Source organism: Colletotrichum siamense, assembly GCF_013390195.1.
Source record: "Colletotrichum siamense strain Cg363 chromosome Unknown KSG_Cg363_contig05, whole genome shotgun sequence".
Classification (NCBI taxonomy): domain Eukaryota; kingdom Fungi; phylum Ascomycota; class Sordariomycetes; order Glomerellales; family Glomerellaceae; genus Colletotrichum; species Colletotrichum siamense.
The window spans coordinates 1,084,282-1,107,291 of record NW_023501018.1 but is presented as its reverse complement, the minus strand read 5'-3'; the positions used below and the strand labels follow the sequence as shown (position 1 = coordinate 1,107,291).

Below are 23,010 nucleotides of genomic sequence, written 5' to 3'. Positions count from 1 at the left end.
CATTTCAGAACATATATCAAACCTCAAAAATCTTCATCTGGAATCATCATTGATCTCACCTTGCTCCTTTCCCTCAATTCACTTTGTTGATGAAATACAATGGACAGTCTTCTTGGACCCAAGATCTCGCTCGGCGCCCCGGCACAGGCCCCGACCCGTGACCCGCTTCATGGACGGTATACGGCCCTCGTTCCCCTACAACCATCGCACGCAAAGGCTTTATTCAAACATGTCGGCGGCGAAGGGAATGCCCATTTGTGGACATACCTTTTTCAAGACCCGTACATTGAGTACGAGAAGTTCGAAGCAGATGTTACGGCATGGAGCAAGTCGCAAGACCCTCTGTACTTTACGGTCATGTCAGCCCCGCTTTCGGACCCATCAGCTGAGCCAGTCGGCTTCATGACATACATGTCAATTGTACCAGCTCATATGCGTATCGAGATCGGTTCAGTGTGCTTCAGTGAGAAACTTCAGCGCACCCGACAAGCAACAGAAACCTTTTATCTCCTCATGGAGAAAGCCTTCGATAACATGAACTACCAAAGGCTTGAGTGGAAGGCAAACCACCTCAACAAGCCGAGTCTTTCGGCCGCCGACAGGCTTGGATTTGTGTATGAAGGCATTTTCAGGTAAGCTTCAGCCAGTCATTCAATTTCAATTTAACTCACATCTTCTAGGAAGCACATGGTCATCAAGGGAAGGCGCCGAGACACAGCCTGGTTTAGCATCACGGACGATGAATGGCCTGCTGTCAAGGGCGGACTCGAGTCTTGGTTGAGCAAGGACAACTTCGACGAGCAGGGCAACCAACGGAAGACTTTGAAGCAGTGTAGGGATGACTTCCAAAAGAGAAGACACTAGGTGTGCGTCACTGGTTATAGAAATTTGTTCGATTGCGTGGAGGAAAGACGCCTCTTTGGGTAAGGTAGATTGGGAAGAAGTAGTAGAATGCTTTTGTCGGAGAACTGTAACTCAGAAACACCCAAGTACCGTAAATAGTGACATCAACGGATATGCATCAATAATGACTTGCATGTTCAGAAGCTCGTTGCTTTTCAACACTGAGAAACGTACGGAAATGTACCATGCTCCATGTGTCGGGGCTTGGCTCAGGTCGTGTTGCGTCTTCCCCGCATTCTGGGGTCCCCCAAAGCTGGACAAGATCGGTAGATGGCGATTCAGGCTAAACTCAGAACCCCCCGATCAGGACTCGCCAGTGAACCGGGGCCTCGGAAAAGCGCCGGATCGTGACTTCACTGAACCGAAAATTGGTCTCCGGTCTTCCGATCCTCGACAACTCCACCTCCGGTTGTGAACCCGACGATGTGAGTTTTCCATGGATCCTACGCGGGGTTATCCACAGCCTCGGGATTCTGAAGACATGTTAAAGGCGGGGTTGATTCTCGTAAGAAGACTACGCAAAGGCTGGGATCCTTTATCTCGAATGCTCTGTTGAGATCAGCCATTCCCAATCTCGTCGTCATGAAGGGCAAGCTCTTGTTCTCGATGCTGGCCCTCCTCGGGCTCAGCCAAGCGCAGAACTCCACCTTCCAAAACCCAATCATCAGCGGCTTCAATCCGGATCCAAGTTGTATCTTCGTTCCTGAACTTGACAATACGTTCTTCTGCGCAACGTCAAGCTTCCTCGCGTTCCCGGGTCTACCAATCCACGCAAGTCGAGACCTGATCCACTGGAAACATGTCTCGAACGCCTTCAGCCGAGCAGACCAGCTTCCCGGCATGGCATTTCTACCAAAAGCCACAAGTGGGATCTATGCACCCACTCTCCGCTTCCATCAAGGCATCTTTTATCTACTCTGTACACTAGTTAATCAACAGCTACCAAGGACGAACGATAGCCGATGGGACAACTTCGTTCTCACGGCAACAGACCCTTACAGTTCAGATGCCTGGTCCGATCCTGTCCACTTCAGCTTCCCGGGCTTCGATCCCTCACCGTTTTGGGATGACGACGGCAAGACATACGTCTCAGGCGCTCACACCGCAGCCTACTACCCTGGTATTATGCACGCACCACTAGACCTCGAGACTGGTGAGATTGGAGACATCATCATGCCCTGGAACGGTACGGGTGGACGATCCCCTGAAGCACCGCACATCTGGAAGCGAGATGGCTACTACTACCTCCTCCTCGCTGAAGGTGGTACGCGCGAGAATCACATGGTCACGATGGCACGTTCACGAAACTTGACCGGCCCCTACGAGCCTGCACCTGGGAACCCTCTTCTAACTTCAGCGAACAACACAAGCTCATACTTCCAGGCCGTCGGACATGCAGATCTCTTCCAAGATGCCAAGGGTCAATGGTGGTCCGTCGCTCTGGCGGTTCGTGCCGGCGGCACATACGGTCAGGATCCAGGGGCTTACTTTGGAAACCTGCCGATGGGTCGAGAAACCGTTCTCACGCCAGTCACATGGAATGAAGGGGAGTTCCCTGTCTTCACACCTGTCACGGGCGATATGTCCGGTTGGCCGCTACCGTCCGAAGCTATTCCCGAGCAAGGCGAAGGACAGCTCAGTGATGCAGATGATGCCGTCACCTTTCCTCCTGGCAGCAAACTTCCGATTCACTTCGTGCACTGGCGTCTGCCCAAATCAAGGAACTATGCCGTCTCACCTCCGGAGCACTGGAATACTCTCGCACTCAAATCATCAGTTCTCAACCTCACAGCATTTGACGCAGATTTCGCGTTGGGACGGGGACAGACTTTCATCGGACGCCGCATGGTACACTCTCTGTTCCGTTTCCGTGTGGATGTCGACTGGTCGAAGTCACTCACAAAGGAAGAGATGGAAGTCGGTGTATCAGCAATCCAAGACCAGGCGCAACACTTTGACTTGGGTATCGTCATGCTCAAATCCAATGGAAGTCAAGATCTGCGACCACACCTTCGTTTCAGGGGTATCTCAGAGACACCCTACCGAGCAATGGAGAACCCTCCAAACCAAGTGTTCCCTCTGCCTGACGGGTGGGCTGGACAGAAGCTTGCTCTTCAGATCGAGGCGATCAACAGCACGCACTTTGCCTTCTCGGCCGGACTTGCTGGATCAGGAGAGAACTCAGAGATGAGAGTATTTGGATATTGCAAGGGCACTGAGTTGGTACCGTACTACTCTGGTATGTCAAAGTCCACCGCACGTCGTGATCACGCTGACAAGGTTTCAGGGGTCGTCTTGGGTGTCTACGCTACGTCGAACGGGAAGCATGGAGAGCAAGCATTTGAGACGTACATCTCTAATTGGAGGTACACCGGTGTGCGGCAGTTGAGAAGCCAAGAGGATGTGGACGATGCTGACGGGCCTAGAGGTCGGTGATGATGCATCAGGGGAAGCACAGATCCTCCTAGAGTCGTTGTTGAATCAGTCCGTAGACAAGCTTTGGAAATGATTGCTCTTTCTAGTGAAATTTGGCAAGTAGTAAAGAGTCCTCGGAAATATCTGTGATAGGACTGGACGCGACATGGACACTGACCCTGTGCCAAGGAAAACATATCCCGCGCATCTATCATCAAGCTTTCGAGTAGGTAGCCTCGTTCTACTATGTAGAGCCCAGTGAAAGAACTGAAGCTTCCCGGATGTACCGCCCACATGGTAACCTTAATTCGACTCGCGTGAGCTACTGAGAATGGGTCCTAGCTGTTGCTATTCGTCTGATGTAGCGACGATCTAGGAATCGTGTTGCTATCCCCGGTTATCTCCCCGGGTGTGGTACAGAGCTAGCAGACATGGGGAGAAATACCGGTATTAGCCCCTGCCTCATCCGTTCAATAGGTAGTCATTCGAGTCCACACAGCATGAATCACTTATCCAACGAAATATCCACACATGCTTGGTATAATGTACCGTAATTAGGCTGCAAAACATTGATACTCTTGACATTGGCAAGTGTTCTCTTTGAAACGAAGGGTATATCAAGAATAACCTGTCAAGGTCTGATGTAGGAAACGACAGAAAGAAATTACAGTCTTCTGCATTACATCCATGATCGTTAAACCCATCCACATCAATCATCCATAACAATCCAGATTCTCAAACAACTCCATCTAACCCCACGAAGCTCCTACCCTCTCCAAGTCACTTGAACCTTCGAAAGCTTTCCAACGGGCATCCTCTTGACGTGGTGCTCACTCGCCACCACGGTGGTTGTCGGCATTCTCGTCGTGGTACAGAGGTGGGCAGACCGCAGTCTTCTTCTGGAAGATCCAGCGCTTGATCCACCAAGGCAAGACAGTGAAAAGCTGGTAGGAGGCGTGGGTCCGATCAGGAACGCCGAATACGTAGTCTAATTCTTCCAGAGACTTCTGCTTCGTTTCGGGTACGAATAACTATGCTGCGTTAGTGACTTTGATATAATAGGCTGAAGCAGTGAACTCACGAATATTAGACCTAAGGCAACTAGATTGAGACCAGCATAGAATGAGAAAGCCCCAGTTGCAGTCATTGCAATCAGCATCCGAGGGAAGGTAAGGGACAGAACGGAAGCCCAGAAGTTGTTGGTCGCAACGGCCCACGACATGCCGATCTCGCGATGCGAAAGAGGGAAAACCTCGGCCGAGTACATGAACGGGACCGGGCCCTCTCCGGGGGAATAGAAGGCTGCAAAGAGGTAGACAAAGGTTGCAACTGCGGCGATTCTGGCTGTGCTGTTCTCGCTGTCCTTGTCGATGAGATAACAGAGACCGGCGGCTACACCCAAAAAGTCAACGTCATGCGACAGCACCGATGAGGGTTCACTCCGTAGCAAGACAACTCACCAAGGAGGGTCCAAAACATGTTGGGGAATGTGAAGAGCAAAAGTGTTCGCCGACCAAAAGTGTCGATCGTCCACACTGCAGGCCATGCGAAGGTGAAGTTAATCAAACCGAAACCGAAGCTGGCCCACAGAGCCGTGTAGTCGCTGATGCCGCTCTCCTTGAAGATGGTCGAGCTGTAAAAGGAAATAATGTTGACTGTCAGAGGGTTAGCATAAACTGGTTGAGTCATTGTAGAGATGATCTGAAGACTTACTTCCACACATCTGTTGTGCAATCATGACGATACCCGCCGCCCATGTCGCACGTCGAATACGCGGAATCGTGAACAACTCAACAAATCGAGTGAACAAATTGCTGGTAGTCTTGAGGCCAGCCTCGCGCACGAGAGCCACCTCATCTTCCAGCAGCGCATGAATGTAGTAGAGATCGCGGGCCGCCTGTAAAGGTGTATTGCGCAGTCGTAGCAACGAATGCCAGGCATTGACCGTCTTGCCCTTCTTCAGGTACCATCGAGGACTCTCAGGGCAGAAGTACGTGCCAATCACAAGCGGCACAGCTGGGATGAAGGCAGAGCCAAACTGTAGTCGCCATGCGATGTCTCCGGTTTTACCAACAGCAAGGTTGGCGCATGTGCCCAGGAAGATGCCTGTTTGGTTTCGCAATCAAACTTGTCAGCTATTTTTGAAACGAAGAAGACAACACCTGCTTAACCGCGCCAACTTTGTAAGGACTACTTACCAAAGGCCGTCCAAACCTGCCAAGACATAACCAGCCCGCCTCGGATGAGAGTGGGGGAGTTCTCGGCGGAGAAGACCGGAACTGTAACTTCTTTCAAACCCATCCCGATTCCGAGGAGCATCCTGTCAAAGAAGCGTTATCAGCGAATGATCGATTGAGTTATGATCAGGTCGCCGACGGAAACTCACCTGCACACTGCCAGTTGGCCCCATGTCTGCGATACAGCCATGCCGAATGGAGCGAGTACAGAAAAGATGGCAGCGACGAAGATGACGCCACGTCGGCCGAGAAGTTCGTTCATGGGGTCGGATATCCAGCCGGCACTGTAAATCCAGTTTTAGTCGAAGCTTAATGGATACGCGTAAAGCTTGTTTTGGTGATACTTACAACAGACAGATGGTGATGTACGGCATGGAGTTGACGAAGCCGATAATCCAGCTGTTCTTTGCGCAATCGCCCTCGTTGGCAACGGGGCCGCAGGCAGAGCCGGCAGAGTCAGGAATACCAAGAGCGGTAGGGAAGGCGAGATTGGCGCCGTTGGAACCAGTCTGCCACTCAGTGAGCCGATTTGCGTGCGAAATGTCTTTTGACATTCAAGCCATACCTGATCCCATCCCTGAATAGCTGCGGCGATCGAGTTGAGGATGATGGTGTAATACAGAGCCCACGGGTGCTTCCACCTGTGGGTGACTTCCTCCCGAAGAGCAATCTTCTCGCTCTCGTCGAGTTCGTCCAGAGTTTCGAAGAGGGCCGGATTCTGCGCCACCAGGGCGCCTTTCTGGAGAAGCGGGAGAATATCGTCGGGCAAGCCTTGAGTCTTCTGATATACAGCAACCTGCTCCATGAGTTGAGCCTTGGGAATTCCCTTCAGAGGGTTGCGGATCTCCCCCTCGAGGTTCTGGGTGAGCTCGGCGATGCTCTGCTTTCTCTCAGCCCCGTCATGGTGAAAGACATTGTCCTTGTGGACGCTGTGATATGCTTAAGTAAGCTGTTTGTGGTGTTGAACATAGAGAAAGTGTTGTAACTCACGATGAATCGGTGTCAAGTCTCTTCTCCGACATCTTGGTAAATTTCGGACGTCAATGGCAGTAAGTTACTACAGACGAAGCTGCAATTGCTGGTTCAAAATGAGAGTCTTCCGAGCCCAACGTAACGAGCACCAGTCTCAACGGCGAGCAATAGAGGGTCGTCCCGTGTGAAGCCGGCGGGATGCAGCGGGGGCGATCAGATTAAATAACCATGTTACCCGCAGACGGTATGCCTGACTGGTCTCTACGCAGTAGTAGGCGTTCTCTAGAACCGCGGGGAACGTCGCCCATCCATCGCATGTACTCATCCGTACTTTCGAATGAGCGGGCGTCGGGCGAGTATGACAACGGGATGTGGAGGGCCCTGAAGTCGTCAAAGGTACACCAGCGCCAAAGAAACTTCTGTCTGGCGAACAATGAGGCAGACTAACCAGCCTATCTCAGCAAGATGCGAGCATCCAAATAGAGCCCGTCTCTAACGCAAAACTGCGGGGTTACCGCTGTCCCTCCATGCAGCTTATGTTACAGTACAGCATAGCAGCCTGTCGGTGTCGCCATCAAAAGGGTGTATCAAGGCTTGGCCTGGTTGGTCGCATGGCCGTTGGATGATCCCCCCCTGACAAGAGAAAGCTTAGGTAGCTTGGTGAAGCTTAGCTGCTTAGTTGGCTTAGCTGCTTAGTTGGCTTAGCTGCTTAGTTGGCTTAGCTGCTTAGTTGGCTTAGCTGTCTGAAGTACCGAAAAGTACGTGCGCCTCGTCAACTGTCTGCCCAAGAGTATGTGCAATGAGATGACGATTGCTGCCGCGTTGGGTCGTGGGTGCGTGGGTAGCGCATTACGCGAATGTGCCCTTGGGCAGTCGAGGCGGCACGCAGGGGTCCGATCACGTCAAACCCCGCCATTGTCAGTCGGGCATACGGTCGAGGTCGGTCGATTCAACCTGCGGGCTTCTCCGCACCAAACTTCCCCGGATTGTAATTCTGGACTCGTCCGGTAAAGATCATCGTTGGGCTGACTTTGTTGTAAGAACGACCAACGAAGAGAAGAACAGCCTGGTGAGATGAGCGGTTCTTTTTAGGGTCTGACAGTGCCCACAATTGATTTGCAGCGGACATATGCTGGCAGAAATGCCGTCAGATCAATGGACCCGTTTGTCTGGTTCAAGATTCGTCGTGCTACCGACCTCAATTTTGAAAGCATTCAAGGGCTGCGATGGTTCTAGGGTTCCTCAAATAGTGGCCGGCTCCCGCATCGGATGGCACTCTTCTTAGTGTCTCATGCAACCCCTCCGTGCATCGTATGACTGAGCGTGGCACTCGGCTGGGGGTCGCCAACACCAGATCGCAAGACATGGTCTTCAATCGGACACCAATTCCTTCGGTCTCTACGAACTGGTGGGTTGGATGGTAGTCATCACTCTCGTGACCTAATTGCATGCAGCCCGCCAAACTCGTCATGTTCGTGTTGGCCCACTATCATCGATCTCGAATCCTGCGTCAAAGAAACACCAAGAGACTTTCTCGGCGGCTTCCAGCCAATTAATCAACGTTAATTGTCAGTGGGGAACGGTCGTGCAGCTTGGAAAACGCAAGAATTAGAGGGCCAAGCTCCAGCTGCTCCAGCTACTCCAATCCGAGTGTTCCGACGGGGGCCTAACGGGTGCCGAAGATACCGGACTGCTGACGCTGACAAAGCGCCGCGATTGGACCTTTTGTTGCAACGCAGCTGCACACGACGAGCTTCCTCCCTCGAGCTTATCCCTTAGCTGCGCCGTTCCATCACGAGTGCTGCGAGCTGCGAAAGATGGCGGGCACATCTTCTACTCACGTGCGGGCGTCGATGTCCGGACTGCTGGTCTGCTTCTTCGGCATCTTACTCGCGTACTCCGCCCGGGCGGGGCCGGAGCCGGGGCCGGATGCTCGGTGCCCGGAATATGTCGCACGTCATGGTATTTCAGCCCATAAAGTTCTTGCTTATCGTAGGATTATCATGCCGCAGGATACATGGCAGCTAACGAGGGTTGCCAGCACCGCTATTATGGCTGCACTCGGATGACCCGTTCAAGCCGAGCGACCTTCTGACCCATGTCCGCCACACTTCGCCGGCGGTCGATAGGAAGCCAATCAGTGACCTGCCATTGCTCGACCTCGACAACTTGGAAATTTTGAATGAATACGGCAACAAAGATCATGTTGCGCTTGTGTCCAACGATGATCCAACGACATATCCGAAATGGCTTTACGGTGAAGCCCCGGACGAGACCGGTCGCATCCACAACTCCACGCCGTGTGTTGTAGTGCTTGTCGAGAAGAACGAACGGGAGCTGGATGCGTTTTACTTTTATTTCTACTCATTCAATGAAGGCCCGAACATCACCCAAGTCTTGGAGCCTCTCGACCGTTTAGTCAAAGGTCCGAAGGCAGCTTCAGGGATGCACTTTGGCGATCACATTGGAGATTGGTGGGTCATATCACGCACTATCATGGAGGTAGACTAACGTCGTTCTAGGGAGCATAACATGGTGCGCTTTAGAGACGGAAAACCGACAGGAATCTATTTCAGCCAGCATGTAGATGGTGCAGCGTATGATTGGAACGATCCAAAAATCTCAAAAACTGACGGAAGGGTACGTATCCAGTCACTTTCATTTCCACGAATGCAGTAATCTAACACGTCAAAGCCTGTCGTTTACAGTGCTCGTGGATCGCATGCCAACTATGCGTCACCAGGGTAAGTCATCGCATGTCGTGGGATAACGCACCTCAGAGCTAACCAGACATCTCAGGCTTCAAGTCCATAATGCAGCTTTAGTAGACTACTGTGACGAGGGAGAGAAGTGGGATCCCGTCCTCTCAGCCTACTTCTACCGTTTTCATGCCGATTCCTTCACGGTCACCAGGGTAGAACCGCCCGACCAGTCGTTCCCGAAGCTTGCCTCGGATGCAAATTTGACGTCACTCTTCTACTACACCGGCCGCTGGGGCGATCTTCAATGGCCTGACTCTGACCCGCGACAGGAGACAGTGCCGCGTTTTGGACTTAAACGTTTCGAATCCGGACCAACTGGGCCAAGACACAAGCATCTCGTTCGCAGGGGACTCAAGCCAGATCAGAGACGGAAGATGGGATGGACTGAGTGGGCAGTTGGCATCTACATGTCCTGGTACCCGTGCTGCTTGAAAGGTTGGAGAAAGTGGGTTCTGTTTGGAGGCTTTGTTGTGATTTTGTCTGCCGTCATTGTGGGGATTGTGGTTGGCGTTAGAAGATATAGAAGAAGGAAGTATCAGAGACTACAGGCGGAGGATATACCCTTAGATGACTGGGTACTAGAGGAAGATTCTTTGCTTTCATCATCAGATGAAGACGATGAGATTGGGAATGCTGGGAAAAGCAAGTTGAAGTAGAGAAGAACAGCACGATGTAGACAAGGCTTACAGAATCAACTATCATTTGTTGAAGAAGACTGGCATATCTTTCTCAGAAATATTAAAAATAGCCTCATGCAAAGTTCAGATTCGTGTGAGAAATAGGTCTCCTCAACAGAAAATCTGTAGGTGCCGTAGGACGCAATGAAAATGGGTTTTTCTGGAACTTCCACCTTCCCGTCAATTTCTAGTCTGCGCGAGGAAGCATAATAATTGTTATGTGAAAGGATTTATCAACCATGAAATATCTGGTTTGAGCTATAATCAGTTCTAAAATCACAAAGTCTGGTCTCAAATTTCCTCCTTTTCTTTGTCACCCCTATTTTCCCTATCGTCTCTATCGTTCTTATTATTGCTTCTATGAACTTGTCCTTGTCATTGATATGTTTTGGTTTGTTGCTATCATCTTTATTGTCTCTGCCGCCTATTTGAGTCCCTTTGCCGGAATTGAAAACCATTCTATCGGAGTCGTATTCATCCTCACGTTCCAATTATGAATATGACGGGAAAGATTATTCAACAAACAACTACTGCAAAAATCTGCCCGCAAAGCAAACTCTGTCAGATTGAACAGGAGCCATATCAATATCGTGAGTTCAGATATAGGCAAGTTTGGCATCGCCCACATCGGGACGATCCGACAAGAGTGGATCATGATTGCCGAACACTTTAACCTTGGCGCCAAGAATTCTTCACGAACCTTACCGATCGCAATAACGCACGTCAGCGGCTTTTAAACGAAGACCATCTCCGTGTCTATACTGCTTCAAATATGTTTTCTTCCTTCATCAATAAGATTTTCCATCATCACAATCGGATTAATCTAGCATCTACGCCGATTTTCCAACGGGATAGTAAATTCACCCGAGACGGAGTCCTCACCTGCCCAATTGCATACAGAATGGCAGTCTGATCTAAGCGCTAACCTCCCTCCGGGAAGTCAAACGGTGTTTCCGTCCTATGAGCTGGCCCGTACTGTTGATCGCCAGAATGTTAAGACGTCGTGAGTGAAACTCAAAGCGGGGATTCCCTAGTCCCTGAAACTGCAGCACCACTCTATGACCGGTTTTATGGGTGAACAGATGGTGAAATCCGGGACGGTCGGACGCATCGTTTGAAACGGCAAACTTTCTGCCATGATGTATTTTAGACACGTGCTTAGCGTTTCTGCCCTTCTACATCTCCAGTTACGGGCAACTTATCCTCTTCAACAGCGATTCAGAAGTTCACAGGCTATTGCAGGCAATATGGCGACGGCGTTTTTGATGGGAGGTTACAATTTCAACCCGGACAAGGACATTCCGGATTTGACCGGGAAGGTCATCATAGTTACGGGCGGAAATGCCGGCCTCGGCTTGGAGACGATTCGGCAAATCTCCAAACATAACCCCGCGCACATTTACCTGGCGGGTCGCTCAAAGGAAAGGGGCGAGAAGGCCATCGAGGAGCTGAAGAAAGGGGGAGCCAGCGTGTCGCCCATTTCGTATCTGCCCCTGGATCTCTCATCATTTGAGAGTGTAAAGGCCGCGGCTAAGCAGTTCAAAGAGGAGTCTCAGCGCCTTGACCTGCTAATTAACAATGCCGGCATCATGTCCACGCCCGACGGCCTCACTAAGGAGGGATATGAAATCCAGTTCGGCACCAACCACATGGGCCATGCCCTCTTCACCCAGCTCCTCCTTCCCGTCATGAAGAAGACTGCGAACGAGAACCCAGACGTGAGGATCGTCTTCCTCTCGTCCGGCGCTGAAGGCTGGGCGCCCAAGGGCACATACGAATTCGACAAGCTCAAGACTAAGATGCCCGAGATCGCAAGCCGCTACCGCTACGGCATCTCCAAGGTGGCCAACATCCACTACGCCGCGGCGCTCGCCGAGCGCAACCCCGAGCTCAAGGTCACGAGCGTCCACCCAGGCGTCGTGGAGACCAACCTCGCCCAGTCCATCATGAACAACTCCAACTTCCTCGTCGGCATGGTCGTGTACCTCGGCGTCAAGGTCGTGGCGGTGAGCCCGCAGAAGGGCGCGCTCAACCAGCTCTGGGCCTCGTTCAGCCCGGACGTGAAGAGCGGGACGTTCTACCACCCGGTGGGCGTGACCGGTAAAGGTACCCGATTGAGCGAGAGCAAGGAGAAGCGGGATGCGCTGTGGAATTGGACCGAAGAAGAGCTACGGAGCCATCTATAGATGATTCTAGGATGAACTTCGGTAACTGCCCGGGGCCCAGAGGTGGGCAGAAATAACGTGTACGACTTTACATGCGAATGAAGTCACCCGGCACTCCATTGTTTTCGTATTGCTTTTTTCTGCCTTGTTACTCCTAGCGCAGTGCGGAGTCGAAATAAAGTGTTCAAAGACCGGCTCGTTTCAAATATGTTGGCTCCCGTGGCTGGAATTGGTTTGCACCTCGCTGCATGATCTCCCAAGACGGTTTGATTTTGCCGGTAAGATTGCGCCGTGAGGTGTTTAGCGCGCCTGAGTAGGCTAGGACCAACGTTAGCTCGCCCACACGAATCAGCCAACTAGCAAACTGCCAGAAGAGAAATAGACAGGGTTGGGCGGGCTTGTCGGGACCCGACAACCATGTTTGGAGGTGCCCACATTACGAGGGGAGTTGCATTGTAAATCCGGTTCACCGTTCGTTGGTTCCCCTTCGTTTGATAGAAGGCTCGCCGTCTCAGGACTCGTCTAAACTTGTAACAAACTGGCCTGGTCTATCGAATTTCCAACCATGAAGTGGGATTTTGCCCTTGCTCGCCTTCGAGCAAAGCCTCTTGAGCCTCACGTCTCCCGAGGGCAACTTTACGCGTCAGCCCGTATCCGCTTAGAGAGCCTCCTATTCCCCACAAGGCGAGTCGGCCGTCGGAAGTCCTAGCGTCTCTGTCTTTTGCAATTAGGGCTTTTAAGGTTAATCACACCACTTTAGGTGAGCCGACAGCTCCGAGTAAGATTGATTAACATGGCCCTGGAATATATGGCAGCAGGCCTCTGATGGAAGGGATACGATTGCGAAATCTTTTTTGGGTTGGTCCCGGAACTCATTCCGGCGGTCGGACGCTCGCCGACGAAAATCATGGAGATCATCCCAACTCCTTTTCTGTTTCCCTCGATAGTTGCATGAATCCTGCTGGAGACGTCGGGGGAATAGGGTGGGATATCATTCCCCTTTCTTTTTCCTATTTTTTCACACAGGGCGAGCCGCAAAAATCAGTGGAGCAAACAGCCTTGCCTTCTGGGGCGGACATGGAAGTGATCGGGTAGATCGGCAGGGTAAGCCCAAGCCAAGAAAAAGCCAAGATGCCATTGAGATTGAGCTGCCTGAACTGGCAGTCCTTCCCAGCGCCCACGATTCGAGAGCGCAGCAATGTTTCTTGCCAAGCCTTGCCAAAGTCTTGGGCAAAAAGCTTCGTAGCCACGCTGCAGAACGGCGGGAACGGTCCATCTGTGCGTCTAGACCACCTCAACAACTTGCAGATGGTTCGTCCCAAGGACCTGGCCGTGATCCCATTGCCGAGTCTCCTTCCCAAAGCTTCTGCTCGCCGATATCCCAGCCAGGAGGGCCAGCTCACGCGCTCCACGTGCGCCACGGGAGTGCAGAATTTGAAGCTCGAACCATTTAATGAAAGTGGAGCGAGTCTCCTCAACTGGGGGGTCAGCAGCATGGAACCTCCGGCTGCAGGTCCAGATTGGAGGGCGTGCTCTCGAAATCATCGTCTCCTCTGGTGAGCCGGGGCATGTTTACAGCGATGAGCCGACCATCCGAAAGAGGCATGGCATTCTTGCTGCTGACGGAGGACGTATGACTGGGCAGACAAACGGCCCAGCATGGAGTGAATCTCCCTCCTTATAAGTAACCTTAAACTTCCCCCTTCTCGAGGTGTTTCTAGATAGCTTCATCGTGCTCTTCACACTCACCTTCATTCACTCTTTTTTTACCACACTCCTTTCAAACCAACCTCAGTCTCTCTTTAAGAAAGCAAGGACTTTCTGTACATAACCTGAAGTTTATCCTCGTGTTGACCACATCCCATCCACCACCGAAACGATGCGCTTCCTTCCCATGATCGCGGGCTTCAGCGCCCTGGCCGCCGCCGCCCCCGCCGAGCTCGACACCCGCGCCTCGTGCACCTTCACCGACGCCAAGACGGCCATGTCCAAGAAGACCTCCTGCACCGATATCGTGCTCAACAACGTCAAGGTCCCCGCCGGCGAGACCCTCGACCTCACCGGCCTGAAAGACGGCACCAAGGTCACCTTCCAGGGCACCACCACCTTCGGCTACAAGGAGTGGGAGGGCCCCCTCATCTCCGTCGGCGGCAAGAAGATCACCGTCACCGGCGCCTCCGGCAGTCTCATCTCCTGCGAGGGTGAGCGCTGGTGGGACGGCAAGGGCGGAAACGGCGGCAAGAAGAAGCCCAAGTTCTTCAAGGTCAAGATGAACGACGGCACCATCAACGGCCTCAAGATCAAGAACACCCCCGTCCACGGTTTCTCCATCAGCGGAGTCACCAACCTCAAGGTGTAAGTCATATGCTCAACTACGCTTATCTTTACCGATTACTAACAGAATTATATAGCAACAACGTTGAGATCAACAACAAGGACGGCGACTCCAAGGGTGGCCACAACACCGACGCCTTCGACGTCGGCCAGTCCACCGGCGTTACCATCTCCGGCGCCAAGGTCTACAACCAGGACGACTGCCTCGCCATTAACTCCGGCACCAACATCGTCTTCGAGAACGGCTACTGCTACGGCTCCCACGGCCTGTCCATCGGCTCCGTCGGCGGACGCACCGACAACACGGTCAAGAACATCGTCATCCGTGACTCGACCATCGAGAAGGCCGACAACGGTATCCGCATCAAGACCATCGCCCACAAGACCGGCTCCGTGAGCGGCGTCACCTTCGAGAACATCACCCTCAAGAACATCAACAAGAAGGGCATCGTGATCCAGCAGGACTACGAGAACGGCAGCCCCACCGGCACCCCCACCGCTGGCATTCCTATCACCGATGTCACCGTCAAGAACGTCAAGGGCACCGTCGCCTCCAAGGGCACCAACGTCTACATCTTGTGCGCCAAGGGTGCCTGCTCCAACTGGAAGTGGTCTGGCGTCTCCGTCACCGGCGGCAAGACCTCCTCCGAGTGCTCCGGCATTCCCTCCGGCTCCGGCGCCAAGTGCTAAAGGGTTTCCTCAGTGAGGGTCTAGGTAGTGGTTGATGTCTGATGAAATCAGCTAGAAGCTGAAGACTTTGCCGCGCGTGGTGGCCGCGTGGTAGACGGGATCATGGCTGTTTCTGCGTCTCTTGAGAGATCGTGGGCTCGGCTAGTCATCGTTCGATTCTTGCATATCTTTCCATGGAATACATATTTCACATATTTCATCCGCTGGTCCCCATATCGCGTGAAATGCTTCGTTGAAACTTAGTTTGAGTGATTTATTGATTCGACTCGTGGGAAAAAGGGGGGTTTAATCTGTGCGACGAACTTGGATCATCGCGGTTCAGGGTGTAACCTGAGTTGAGGTGGGCCGTGCCACGAGGTGATGATGTCGGGCGAAGAGACTAAATGAGCCACATACGTCCGAAACCGAGTTTATTGTAGACCATTTGGAAAGTGATGCAGTTAGGGAGTTAGGGGCCTTGATGGCGAAAAATGTGCCGACGAAATGCGCTCTTTCGCAGAGTGAGGCTTTCAAAGGGCCAGGGATTAGATGATCCTGGGCAGAAAAGTACAGGTTCTAAGCGGGGTCTTCACTCAGTTGTCGAGGCTATTCTCACAACTCACCATAGGGAACAGAAGTGCAGCTCTTCTCAACAACTCCGCGATTGCAGTGCACTTGAAGTTGCAAGTGACCTAGACCAACCAGAGGCGCGGAGATGAAGCGAGAATTAACATGACATTCCCTGTCGGAGCAGCTGAAACCTGGTTAGCTGCCCTGTTTGGCGTCATTTAAGCTTTTGACAAGATGATGCCAAGACCAGCTTCGAGATGACACCTCCCGTTTCCCCGCTTAAGATGGGCTTCACAGTCATAAGACCTCGAGCCGCGGATGAATTTACTAAAACGTTTCGTAAACGTTTCCCGTGAAACTGCTGCCAAGAGACTAAGAATGTTTGGTTTGATGATTCTGAGAGTCATGCGCCTTGACTCTCGCACCTGGTGGTGAACCTCATTTTGTTTTGTTTCCATTCAGATCACGAAAAGAACTAAGCAGGTACGTGAGGTGAGGCTTCACTCGATGCATATCTGGAAAGGATTGTACCCTAATGTGGTCACATTCTCATGATGAGGGTTTATTTTGAACACCCGCTTCATCTCTTAGTGTTGTGATCCAGAGAACTTCTGAAAGGAAACCTTTCTACTAGGCTCCAGGATATCAACAGACATCCTATCATTTGGCCTCGTCCACAGCATGGATAAGAAACAGGTCCATGATTATCATGAGAAGAGGGTTGCACTTTTCACAAAGGTAGGCGAAGAAAAAAGGCATGCATGGTTCGACTCCCAGCGCTCACAGCTTGCGGCTGACGCATCTCGGCCGAGAAGGGTCCAGTTCCAAATGAAGATCCTAGATATCCAACCTCAAGACTGTCCTGTCTCATAAATGGATATAATACTTCATCAATCCATAATTGTGACGTTGAAAGGTACAAACACACTCATTGATCACCAAGAAAAGCCAGCCTCGACCCCAAACCGCGTCATAAGCCCCAGCACAGAACCCGCGAGCCGGCCCGCTCATGTGTCTCCACACCTCGGTGAGCCCTCGGTGAGGATCGATCGGTCGCGCCAACATGATCGATCGCCCTCCACACCTGCAACACGCCAATTTCATCCATCTCATCCAAGTTTTCATTTTGCCTCATTTTATCAATTAAGAGATGAAGAGAGGAGACAGAGCCGCAAGGGTGATGTAATGCGGCGCTCATTGCCCATCCCGCGACAGAGCTGTGGTGGGATATGTGGAGAGGCTGAAGTCATCCCGCAGTGGGTTCGTTGCCTGTGCGTGGAGGTTTTCCTCCGGGCTTGGGTTTGATGTAAGACGAGGCCAACATGATGTCATGCGAGGCCGCGGCGATTATGATTTATATGGCTGCGATGAGCCTCGAATTCGAAAACGAATTGCAGGATAAGTCAAATCAAACAACTAAGAAATCAATCGACTAAAACAAAACGAGTCTATTATACCCAAAATCACAAACCAATCACATATCACCATCACAATGTCTGCGCAACAGAACAAGGCTCCCTCCGCCGGCACTAAGGTATGCCTACACCTTCACTATGCACCCTAGCTTATTTTCATCGTGAATAACAATACTAACAAGCGCAGGTCCAACCCGGCGCCTCCGCCCCTACAACCTCCGAGTCCACGGGCCCCGTCCCCGCCGGCTCCCTCGCAGCCGAGTCCGCCGCCAACAACGGTTCCTTCGCCGCCAACCCCTCTGCTTCCTCCACCAGCACCGGCTCTGCTCCCGGGAGCGGCGCCGCATCGGTGCCCGGTCAAGCAGGCGCAGCGCCGACATACGTGAACAACCAATACACGCGCGACCCCAACGGCCCGCACGGCAAGAACATCACGGAGGGCTTTGACGATAAGAACACCAAGGACGGCGTGCAGGCGGCGATGAAGGCGGAGATTGGAAGTGAGAATGACCCCGGCCGCGTGGCGGAGCAGCACTTGAAGCTGAGCCAGACGAAGGGCGCGCGGGATGCGGGCCCGAGGCAGGGTGAGGTCGGGGGCGAGACTGTGTATGAGAAGTTGAAGAGCGATGTGCAGGCTTAAGAAGGTTATATAATGAGTGTATGAGTAGGATACCCGTGTGGGTGGATGAATGAGAAGCGATTTCACGTTTCAATCAGTTGCATGTTTGTGTCCGTTGAGTGATGGGGCGATGATATGAGATGTTCGGCGGAGGTCAAGGGAGCCGTGCCGTTAAGGTTCGAAGTATTGGGCGCTCACCTGGTTGCAGTCGACTACGAATCTGACTTTATTAAAGCAATGTGAAGCGATAGAGAACGCATCTTGCGGGATGTATGATTTCGCGATACGATGCGGCCTTCTTGAGACCTATCCAGATCACCTTCTTCAACAATGGGCGCTTGGTCTAGGGGTATGATTTTCGCTTCGCATCTTCGTCTGCATAACGATGCGCCTTGTGAAAGGTCGTGGGTTCAATTCCCACAGTGTCCAATGTTTTGCCATTCGTGACAGTGATTCCTTTCGTTTTGACTTAGCGATGGACATTTTGAACTTTTGGCTGATTATGGGATGAAGATGTTCATGGGAGAGGTTCTGTCTGCCAGTGACTGAGATTGAGCTTCCAGAACGATGTCTCCGGTTAAAGGTGGACACCTGCCAACGACCACCTCGTTGATTGGCCACACAGAAACCAGCTTGTGTTGACGTTCAGGGGACTGGACGATCGTCGAATTCAACGGCTGAATCGGACATTTCTTCGACAAATATCTTCTTTTGGGGGCCGACAGAATATTCCAATCGTTCCATTGCGCCAGGGGGAGGCTGTTTTTTTGCAGCTTCAACGAGGCTCAGCTCGCCAAGATGACTTCCAAGGCTTGTTGATGCTTATCCTGGTCCCATCGCCGTCCCGGTCAATGGCAAAGCTCACTTCAACATGCAACCACCACTGGCAACTGGGTACAACTCGTGTACCCAACTTTGACGGTCACCCATCCGGCATGCCAATCGCCAAATGGAGACACGACAACAGCCGCCAATGCATCTCCAACAACTCACCGTTCGGCTCGGGCTTCCGCATGCGAGTGGAGCCGGTACAGAATACGGTTGCCTAATTTCTGGTCTGCCGCCCTTAAACCGCATGCCATGCTGCCGCAGCGCCGCGTCTGGGGAACCATCCCGTCCCCTCGGTCGATTCATTCTACGCTTGTTCACTTGAACGAGGCGCAGACCCGGGCTAATCCATTGATCAACATCATTCTTCGGGCAAGAAAAGGCCTCCCGTTGGTCGGCGTTGTCAGTAGCAGCTCTGTTGGTGGTACCCCTGACGCCGCCACACACCGAGTCAGGACGAACCGCTGTAACGGACACGAGCCTGGGTTTTCCCAGCCAAACTCCCGCTCGCGCCAAGTCAAATATCGGATCTTATTTTCTGTTATTCAGCGGGAACAAGTGAAGCGCCGATGCGCCGGTGGGAATACGAACAGAGCCAGCCTTGATGGGGAAAATCTCCAGAAAGGCGGTCCCGGCTAAGGCCACCACCACCTTCCCGTCAACAACACCCACCAACACAGCAGCAGCCGCGACACCACCGTATTACCACCAAATATCGTCGACCGCGCTGAACTACTGGGAGGAGGACCGGTCCAGCAACAGACTCCATGCGCCGCCGCCCATGAGCAGCGCGCCCGCCGCAGAGAGCTACCAGCTCGAGTCCCTGCACTCCGCCGAGGTCGACGCCGGCAAGCCGCCCTCGCCGTCGCCGTCCGCCGCGTCCATCGACCCGTCGCAGGTGCGCTGGCTCGAGAACCAGCGCAGCCGCGGGTGGGAGGTGTGCAAGATTGTGTTTAGGGCCTGCGGCACGCTCTTCAGCGCCATCGTGCTGGGTATTTGTCTGGCGTGGTACTCGTACAGGCCGAATCTCGCCGTGAACGTTTGGCCTGGGATTCTGTTGGTCGGGGTATGTCGTCCCTCTGCTTTTTGTCAAGAAATGGTGAACTTACACAACATCCTATATAGGCCTTTCCGTCCTTCTTCTGGGACCTGGCCGAGTTCCTCACACTCTGCGCCCGCTACGGCCGCGGCATCACGCCCAAAGCCCTCATCGGACTTGAGCTCGTGCTCTCCGTCGTCTCTGCCGTGGCGGCGGGATGGGTCGGGCTGCAGCTTAGCTGGATGGACGGCGACCCGGCGAACAACCCGGCCAGCCTCGCACTCAGCGCCTGCACCCTGACAGGCATCAACGCGTACGTCCTCTGAAGCTACCTCGCCCCGACATCACTAACACCTGATCCAGATTCATCCGCTTCTGCCTCTTCATCCGCGCCTGCGTCGAGCGCAGCCGCGAGATCCGCCGCCGCAGACCGCGCGTCATGTACATCCCCGAAACAGGCCAGACAGTCTACGTCGTCGCGAAGCCCTTCCCCAAGCTGCCGACGTGGCAGTCTCAGAACTCCGCCAGGGCCCCCTCCTTCCCGCGCTCGCCGCAGTCGTCGAGCCCTCTTGGAGCCACCGAGCCCGTCGCCGCATTCCCCGACTTCACCGAGTCGCCGCGCCCGGAGACGCCACCGCCGCCACTGCCCGAACGCCCGGGACACCAGCACGCGCTCCCCTCCGCCATCAAACGCAAGCCCGTCCGCGGGCTGCCGCCGCGTACGACGCCGGGCGACCGCGATCGGCACCTGCGGCCGAGCATGAGGCCGCCCCCGGACGATTATGTGCCGGACGAGGCGGAGCTGGAGAGGATGCGGCGGGGGGACGCGCAGCCGCAGCTTATCCTGCCCGGGGACGTGGACTTGAAGTTTGCGACGGGGGCGAATGGGATGACGCCTGCTGCTGGGGACACGCGGGAGGGCAAGTTTCGGTTGAATAAGAACTTGGTCTTGGGCGAGAGTTCGCGGAGTGGTGGTGCGAGGACGAGGTCGATGTGAGGAGAGGAAGATACCCAGTGAGGACTGTTAATGGTTTTACGCATGGCGTTGGGGATTGTCAAAATTGCATGGCATGGTGTCATGATATTTGCTACATTTTTGGGATATTACGATTATGAATACACGGGCATACTGAGCCGTCTTTGAAGAATTGGTGTTCTACAATGGTGTTGTTATTTGATCAGTGACTCCAAACTGAGGCGGTATTCGTACCTTCAATTAGGCGATGGACATGCGCCTCAACGTCACGTTTCACCTGTGAAATCCCATCCCCCAGTGACATCAAAATCAAAAAAGTCCCCGTATTTCCCAGTGGCACAGCAGGTTCCCGGGGGCGCCGCGCCCCGTCGCAGCATGCTTCAGGCCCTGCAGGAAACGACGCGCCCCACCGGACGCCTCCCGCCAGAACGGCAACGTCGCGCTGTGAATGGACCGTCCGCCCTGGGAGGGATTCAATCGAGGATCTAGACCCCTGTCGCCGTCCCCTTCGGCTTCTCCCCTCGGCCTCTCATCGCTGCCCATGTTGCACTCCCAATGTTTCCCGTATCAACACCACCGCTTGCGACGAGCTCACAATTACCGCGTAATTCGACACTCGATCCCGTCCGATAACGAGCCCGCCGCAATTACAGGATTGAACATCAACACCGACCGAGCCATTGAAAGAAACCTACGCATGGCGCCCATGACGCGCAAATCCCAATCGCCATAGGCGAACGAACCTCGCTGAGACCCGATGCAGACCGCCGCCTCCTCCGACGGACCGCAACGATGGACAACACACCCCTCCACCCAGCCATAACCACCCTCGCCCCCGACCCGAGCGGCACCCGTCATGGCGCCTTCCTCGCCGCGATCCCGCACAACCGCTCCATGTACCGCACCACGCTCTGCCTGCGTCTCGCCTCGCTGCTCCTCGCGCTGGTCATCCTCGGCGGCGTGCTGGGCTCCATGCACGAGACCGACGACATGTACGTCAGCAACTGGGCCATGGGCAGCCCGACCTCCGCGCTCGCGATGCTCTGGAGCGGCGGCGACCTCGTGGCGCTGGTTGTGAGGGACAGAGGCGTGCGGTGGACGAAGAGCAAGGAGCGGCCGCGGAGTACGCGGTTTAGTTGGGGTAGCCCGGGGGGCCATGTGGCGGCGCATTTGTTGATTTGGGCGCCCACGGCGGCGACGATGGGGGTGGTGATCAGTGGGTGGCTGTCGTATATGGATTTGGATCCGACGTATTGGCAGGTTGATGAGAGGCAGACGCATACCATGACGGCGTTGATATTCTTCATGTTCTGGCTAATGTGAGTTTCCCTCCTGTGGGCGTCTGGAAGTTTTGCTGATAAGGGGGTTACAGGGTTGTGCACTTTGCGCTGTTCGTCTTTGCGTGCGTCGAGGTCGACAATATCAGGCGGCAGTACTCGGACGTGGTGTTCGTGCCGAGGGGCGAGCTGTGCGAGATGGTCCCCGTGCCGCCGACGAGCGCGTGGGAGATCTTCGTGCCGAGGAGGATGATGCTGAGTTACTTTGCGAACCATTATGTGAGGTTCGTGCCCGGGGCGGACGGCAGTGTGACGGTGGCGAGGGATTACAGTAGTCGGCAGGCGAGATTTTGAGACACCGATGAAGAGGATGATATGGAAAGAGATATACACTTGGCTTAGCACCAGCCTGAGAGCATCACCGTCGAGATATCGCGTGGCGGCAACGACGTCCGACCAGACGTACGCGAGGGAACAGACGCAAGAGGTCTTGCTATGCCGCCGGCCTACGACATGTTCGGGGCCGAACGAAAGCAGAGGCGGCCGATAGGTCTTTACCGCAACAACGGGACGCTCGGCGAAGCATTCAAATTCAACGACGGCGACAGTGCCCGACGGAAATTCGCAGGCCGACAGATTCTCAAGAATAGGCTCCGCCTCTTCGAAGCGTCGCCAGAGATTTACGAGGGACAAGGCGAATCACGACAGGCGATAGGCAGCTTCGCTGGGATGGGACGGGCTGAAATGACTCGGTCGACACTGATAGAGGACAAGCTCAACCGTCCCGGACCGGAGTGTTGCCGAGGAATCCCTCGCAGCGAAGTTGCACTAGTGCTGCCCAGGACGATTATACTGTTGGATAATGCTGGATTATGTTCAACACGCGGGCGATCCAGTGTAACAAGGATCTTTGGCTCTACGATGAATCAGCCCTGAGCAGTCATCAGAGGCATCTCCAATCACGAACGAGGACAAGCAGTCCCGCGCCCACAGCTTGTGCGATGGACAATGGCGACTGGACATACGTCACCCGCCACGGCCATAGAGCCAGGACGAAAAGCAGCCTCACCTGGCTGTCAAAGTCAAAGTATGGCCTTGACCTGATTCAAACGGCCATGGTCGTACACCAATACGACATCCGGAACCATCTCC

The 23,010-nt window shown here is 53.7% G+C and overlaps 9 protein-coding genes across 9 annotated transcripts; 8 read left to right on the top strand and 1 right to left on the bottom strand.

The window, feature by feature from the left end:
* Positions 1-99: 99 nt before the first annotated feature.
* CGCS363_v007947 (Uncharacterized protein) lies at positions 100-864 on the top strand (the record flags this gene model as incomplete). Its single annotated transcript, XM_036639796.1, has 2 exons — positions 100-632; positions 681-864. 2 exons carry the CDS (start codon positions 100-102, stop codon positions 862-864), a joined length of 717 nt encoding a protein of 238 aa, XP_036494586.1.
* Positions 865-1,485: 621 nt separating this feature from the next.
* On the top strand, positions 1,486-3,339 carry CGCS363_v007946 (Non-reducing end alpha-L-arabinofuranosidase BoGH43A; the record flags this gene model as incomplete). The annotated part of the gene is made up of 2 exons (XM_036639795.1): positions 1,486-3,142; positions 3,191-3,339. 2 exons carry the CDS (start codon positions 1,486-1,488, stop codon positions 3,337-3,339), a joined length of 1,806 nt encoding a protein of 601 aa, XP_036494585.1.
* An 809-nt stretch (positions 3,340-4,148) lies between these two features.
* On the bottom strand, positions 4,149-6,577 carry PLT5 (Polyol transporter 5; the record flags this gene model as incomplete). The annotated part of the gene is made up of 9 exons (XM_036639794.1): positions 4,149-4,349; positions 4,400-4,710; positions 4,779-4,973; positions 5,032-5,424; positions 5,517-5,638; positions 5,705-5,839; positions 5,904-6,064; positions 6,121-6,484; positions 6,546-6,577. 9 exons carry the CDS (start codon positions 6,575-6,577, stop codon positions 4,149-4,151), a joined length of 1,914 nt encoding a protein of 637 aa, XP_036494588.1.
* A 1,767-nt stretch (positions 6,578-8,344) lies between these two features.
* On the top strand, positions 8,345-9,945 carry TDA6-1 (putative vacuolar protein sorting-associated protein TDA6; the record flags this gene model as incomplete). Its single annotated transcript, XM_036639793.1, has 5 exons — positions 8,345-8,489; positions 8,569-9,001; positions 9,050-9,167; positions 9,222-9,271; positions 9,327-9,945. 5 exons carry the CDS (start codon positions 8,345-8,347, stop codon positions 9,943-9,945), a joined length of 1,365 nt encoding a protein of 454 aa, XP_036494587.1.
* A 1,268-nt stretch (positions 9,946-11,213) lies between these two features.
* Positions 11,214-12,152, top strand: CGCS363_v007943 (putative oxidoreductase; the record flags this gene model as incomplete). The annotated part of the gene is made up of 1 exon (XM_036639792.1): positions 11,214-12,152. One exon carries the CDS (start codon positions 11,214-11,216, stop codon positions 12,150-12,152), a length of 939 nt encoding a protein of 312 aa, XP_036494590.1.
* A 1,858-nt stretch (positions 12,153-14,010) lies between these two features.
* Positions 14,011-15,155, top strand: PG1-1 (Endopolygalacturonase 1; the record flags this gene model as incomplete). The annotated part of the gene is made up of 2 exons (XM_036639791.1): positions 14,011-14,486; positions 14,543-15,155. The coding sequence occupies 2 exons, from the start codon at positions 14,011-14,013 to the stop codon at positions 15,153-15,155; spliced, it is 1,089 nt and encodes a 362-aa protein (XP_036494589.1).
* A 2,041-nt stretch (positions 15,156-17,196) lies between these two features.
* Positions 17,197-17,759, top strand: CGCS363_v007941 (uncharacterized protein; the record flags this gene model as incomplete). Its single annotated transcript, XM_036639790.1, has 2 exons — positions 17,197-17,238; positions 17,307-17,759. 2 exons carry the CDS (start codon positions 17,197-17,199, stop codon positions 17,757-17,759), a joined length of 495 nt encoding a protein of 164 aa, XP_036494592.1.
* A 1,411-nt stretch (positions 17,760-19,170) lies between these two features.
* On the top strand, positions 19,171-20,602 carry CGCS363_v007940 (uncharacterized protein; the record flags this gene model as incomplete). The annotated part of the gene is made up of 3 exons (XM_036639789.1): positions 19,171-19,632; positions 19,692-19,918; positions 19,969-20,602. The coding sequence occupies 3 exons, from the start codon at positions 19,171-19,173 to the stop codon at positions 20,600-20,602; spliced, it is 1,323 nt and encodes a 440-aa protein (XP_036494591.1).
* A 771-nt stretch (positions 20,603-21,373) lies between these two features.
* On the top strand, positions 21,374-22,212 carry CGCS363_v007939 (uncharacterized protein; the record flags this gene model as incomplete). The annotated part of the gene is made up of 2 exons (XM_036639788.1): positions 21,374-21,900; positions 21,954-22,212. 2 exons carry the CDS (start codon positions 21,374-21,376, stop codon positions 22,210-22,212), a joined length of 786 nt encoding a protein of 261 aa, XP_036493985.1.
* Between the last annotated feature and the right edge of the window lie 798 nt (positions 22,213-23,010).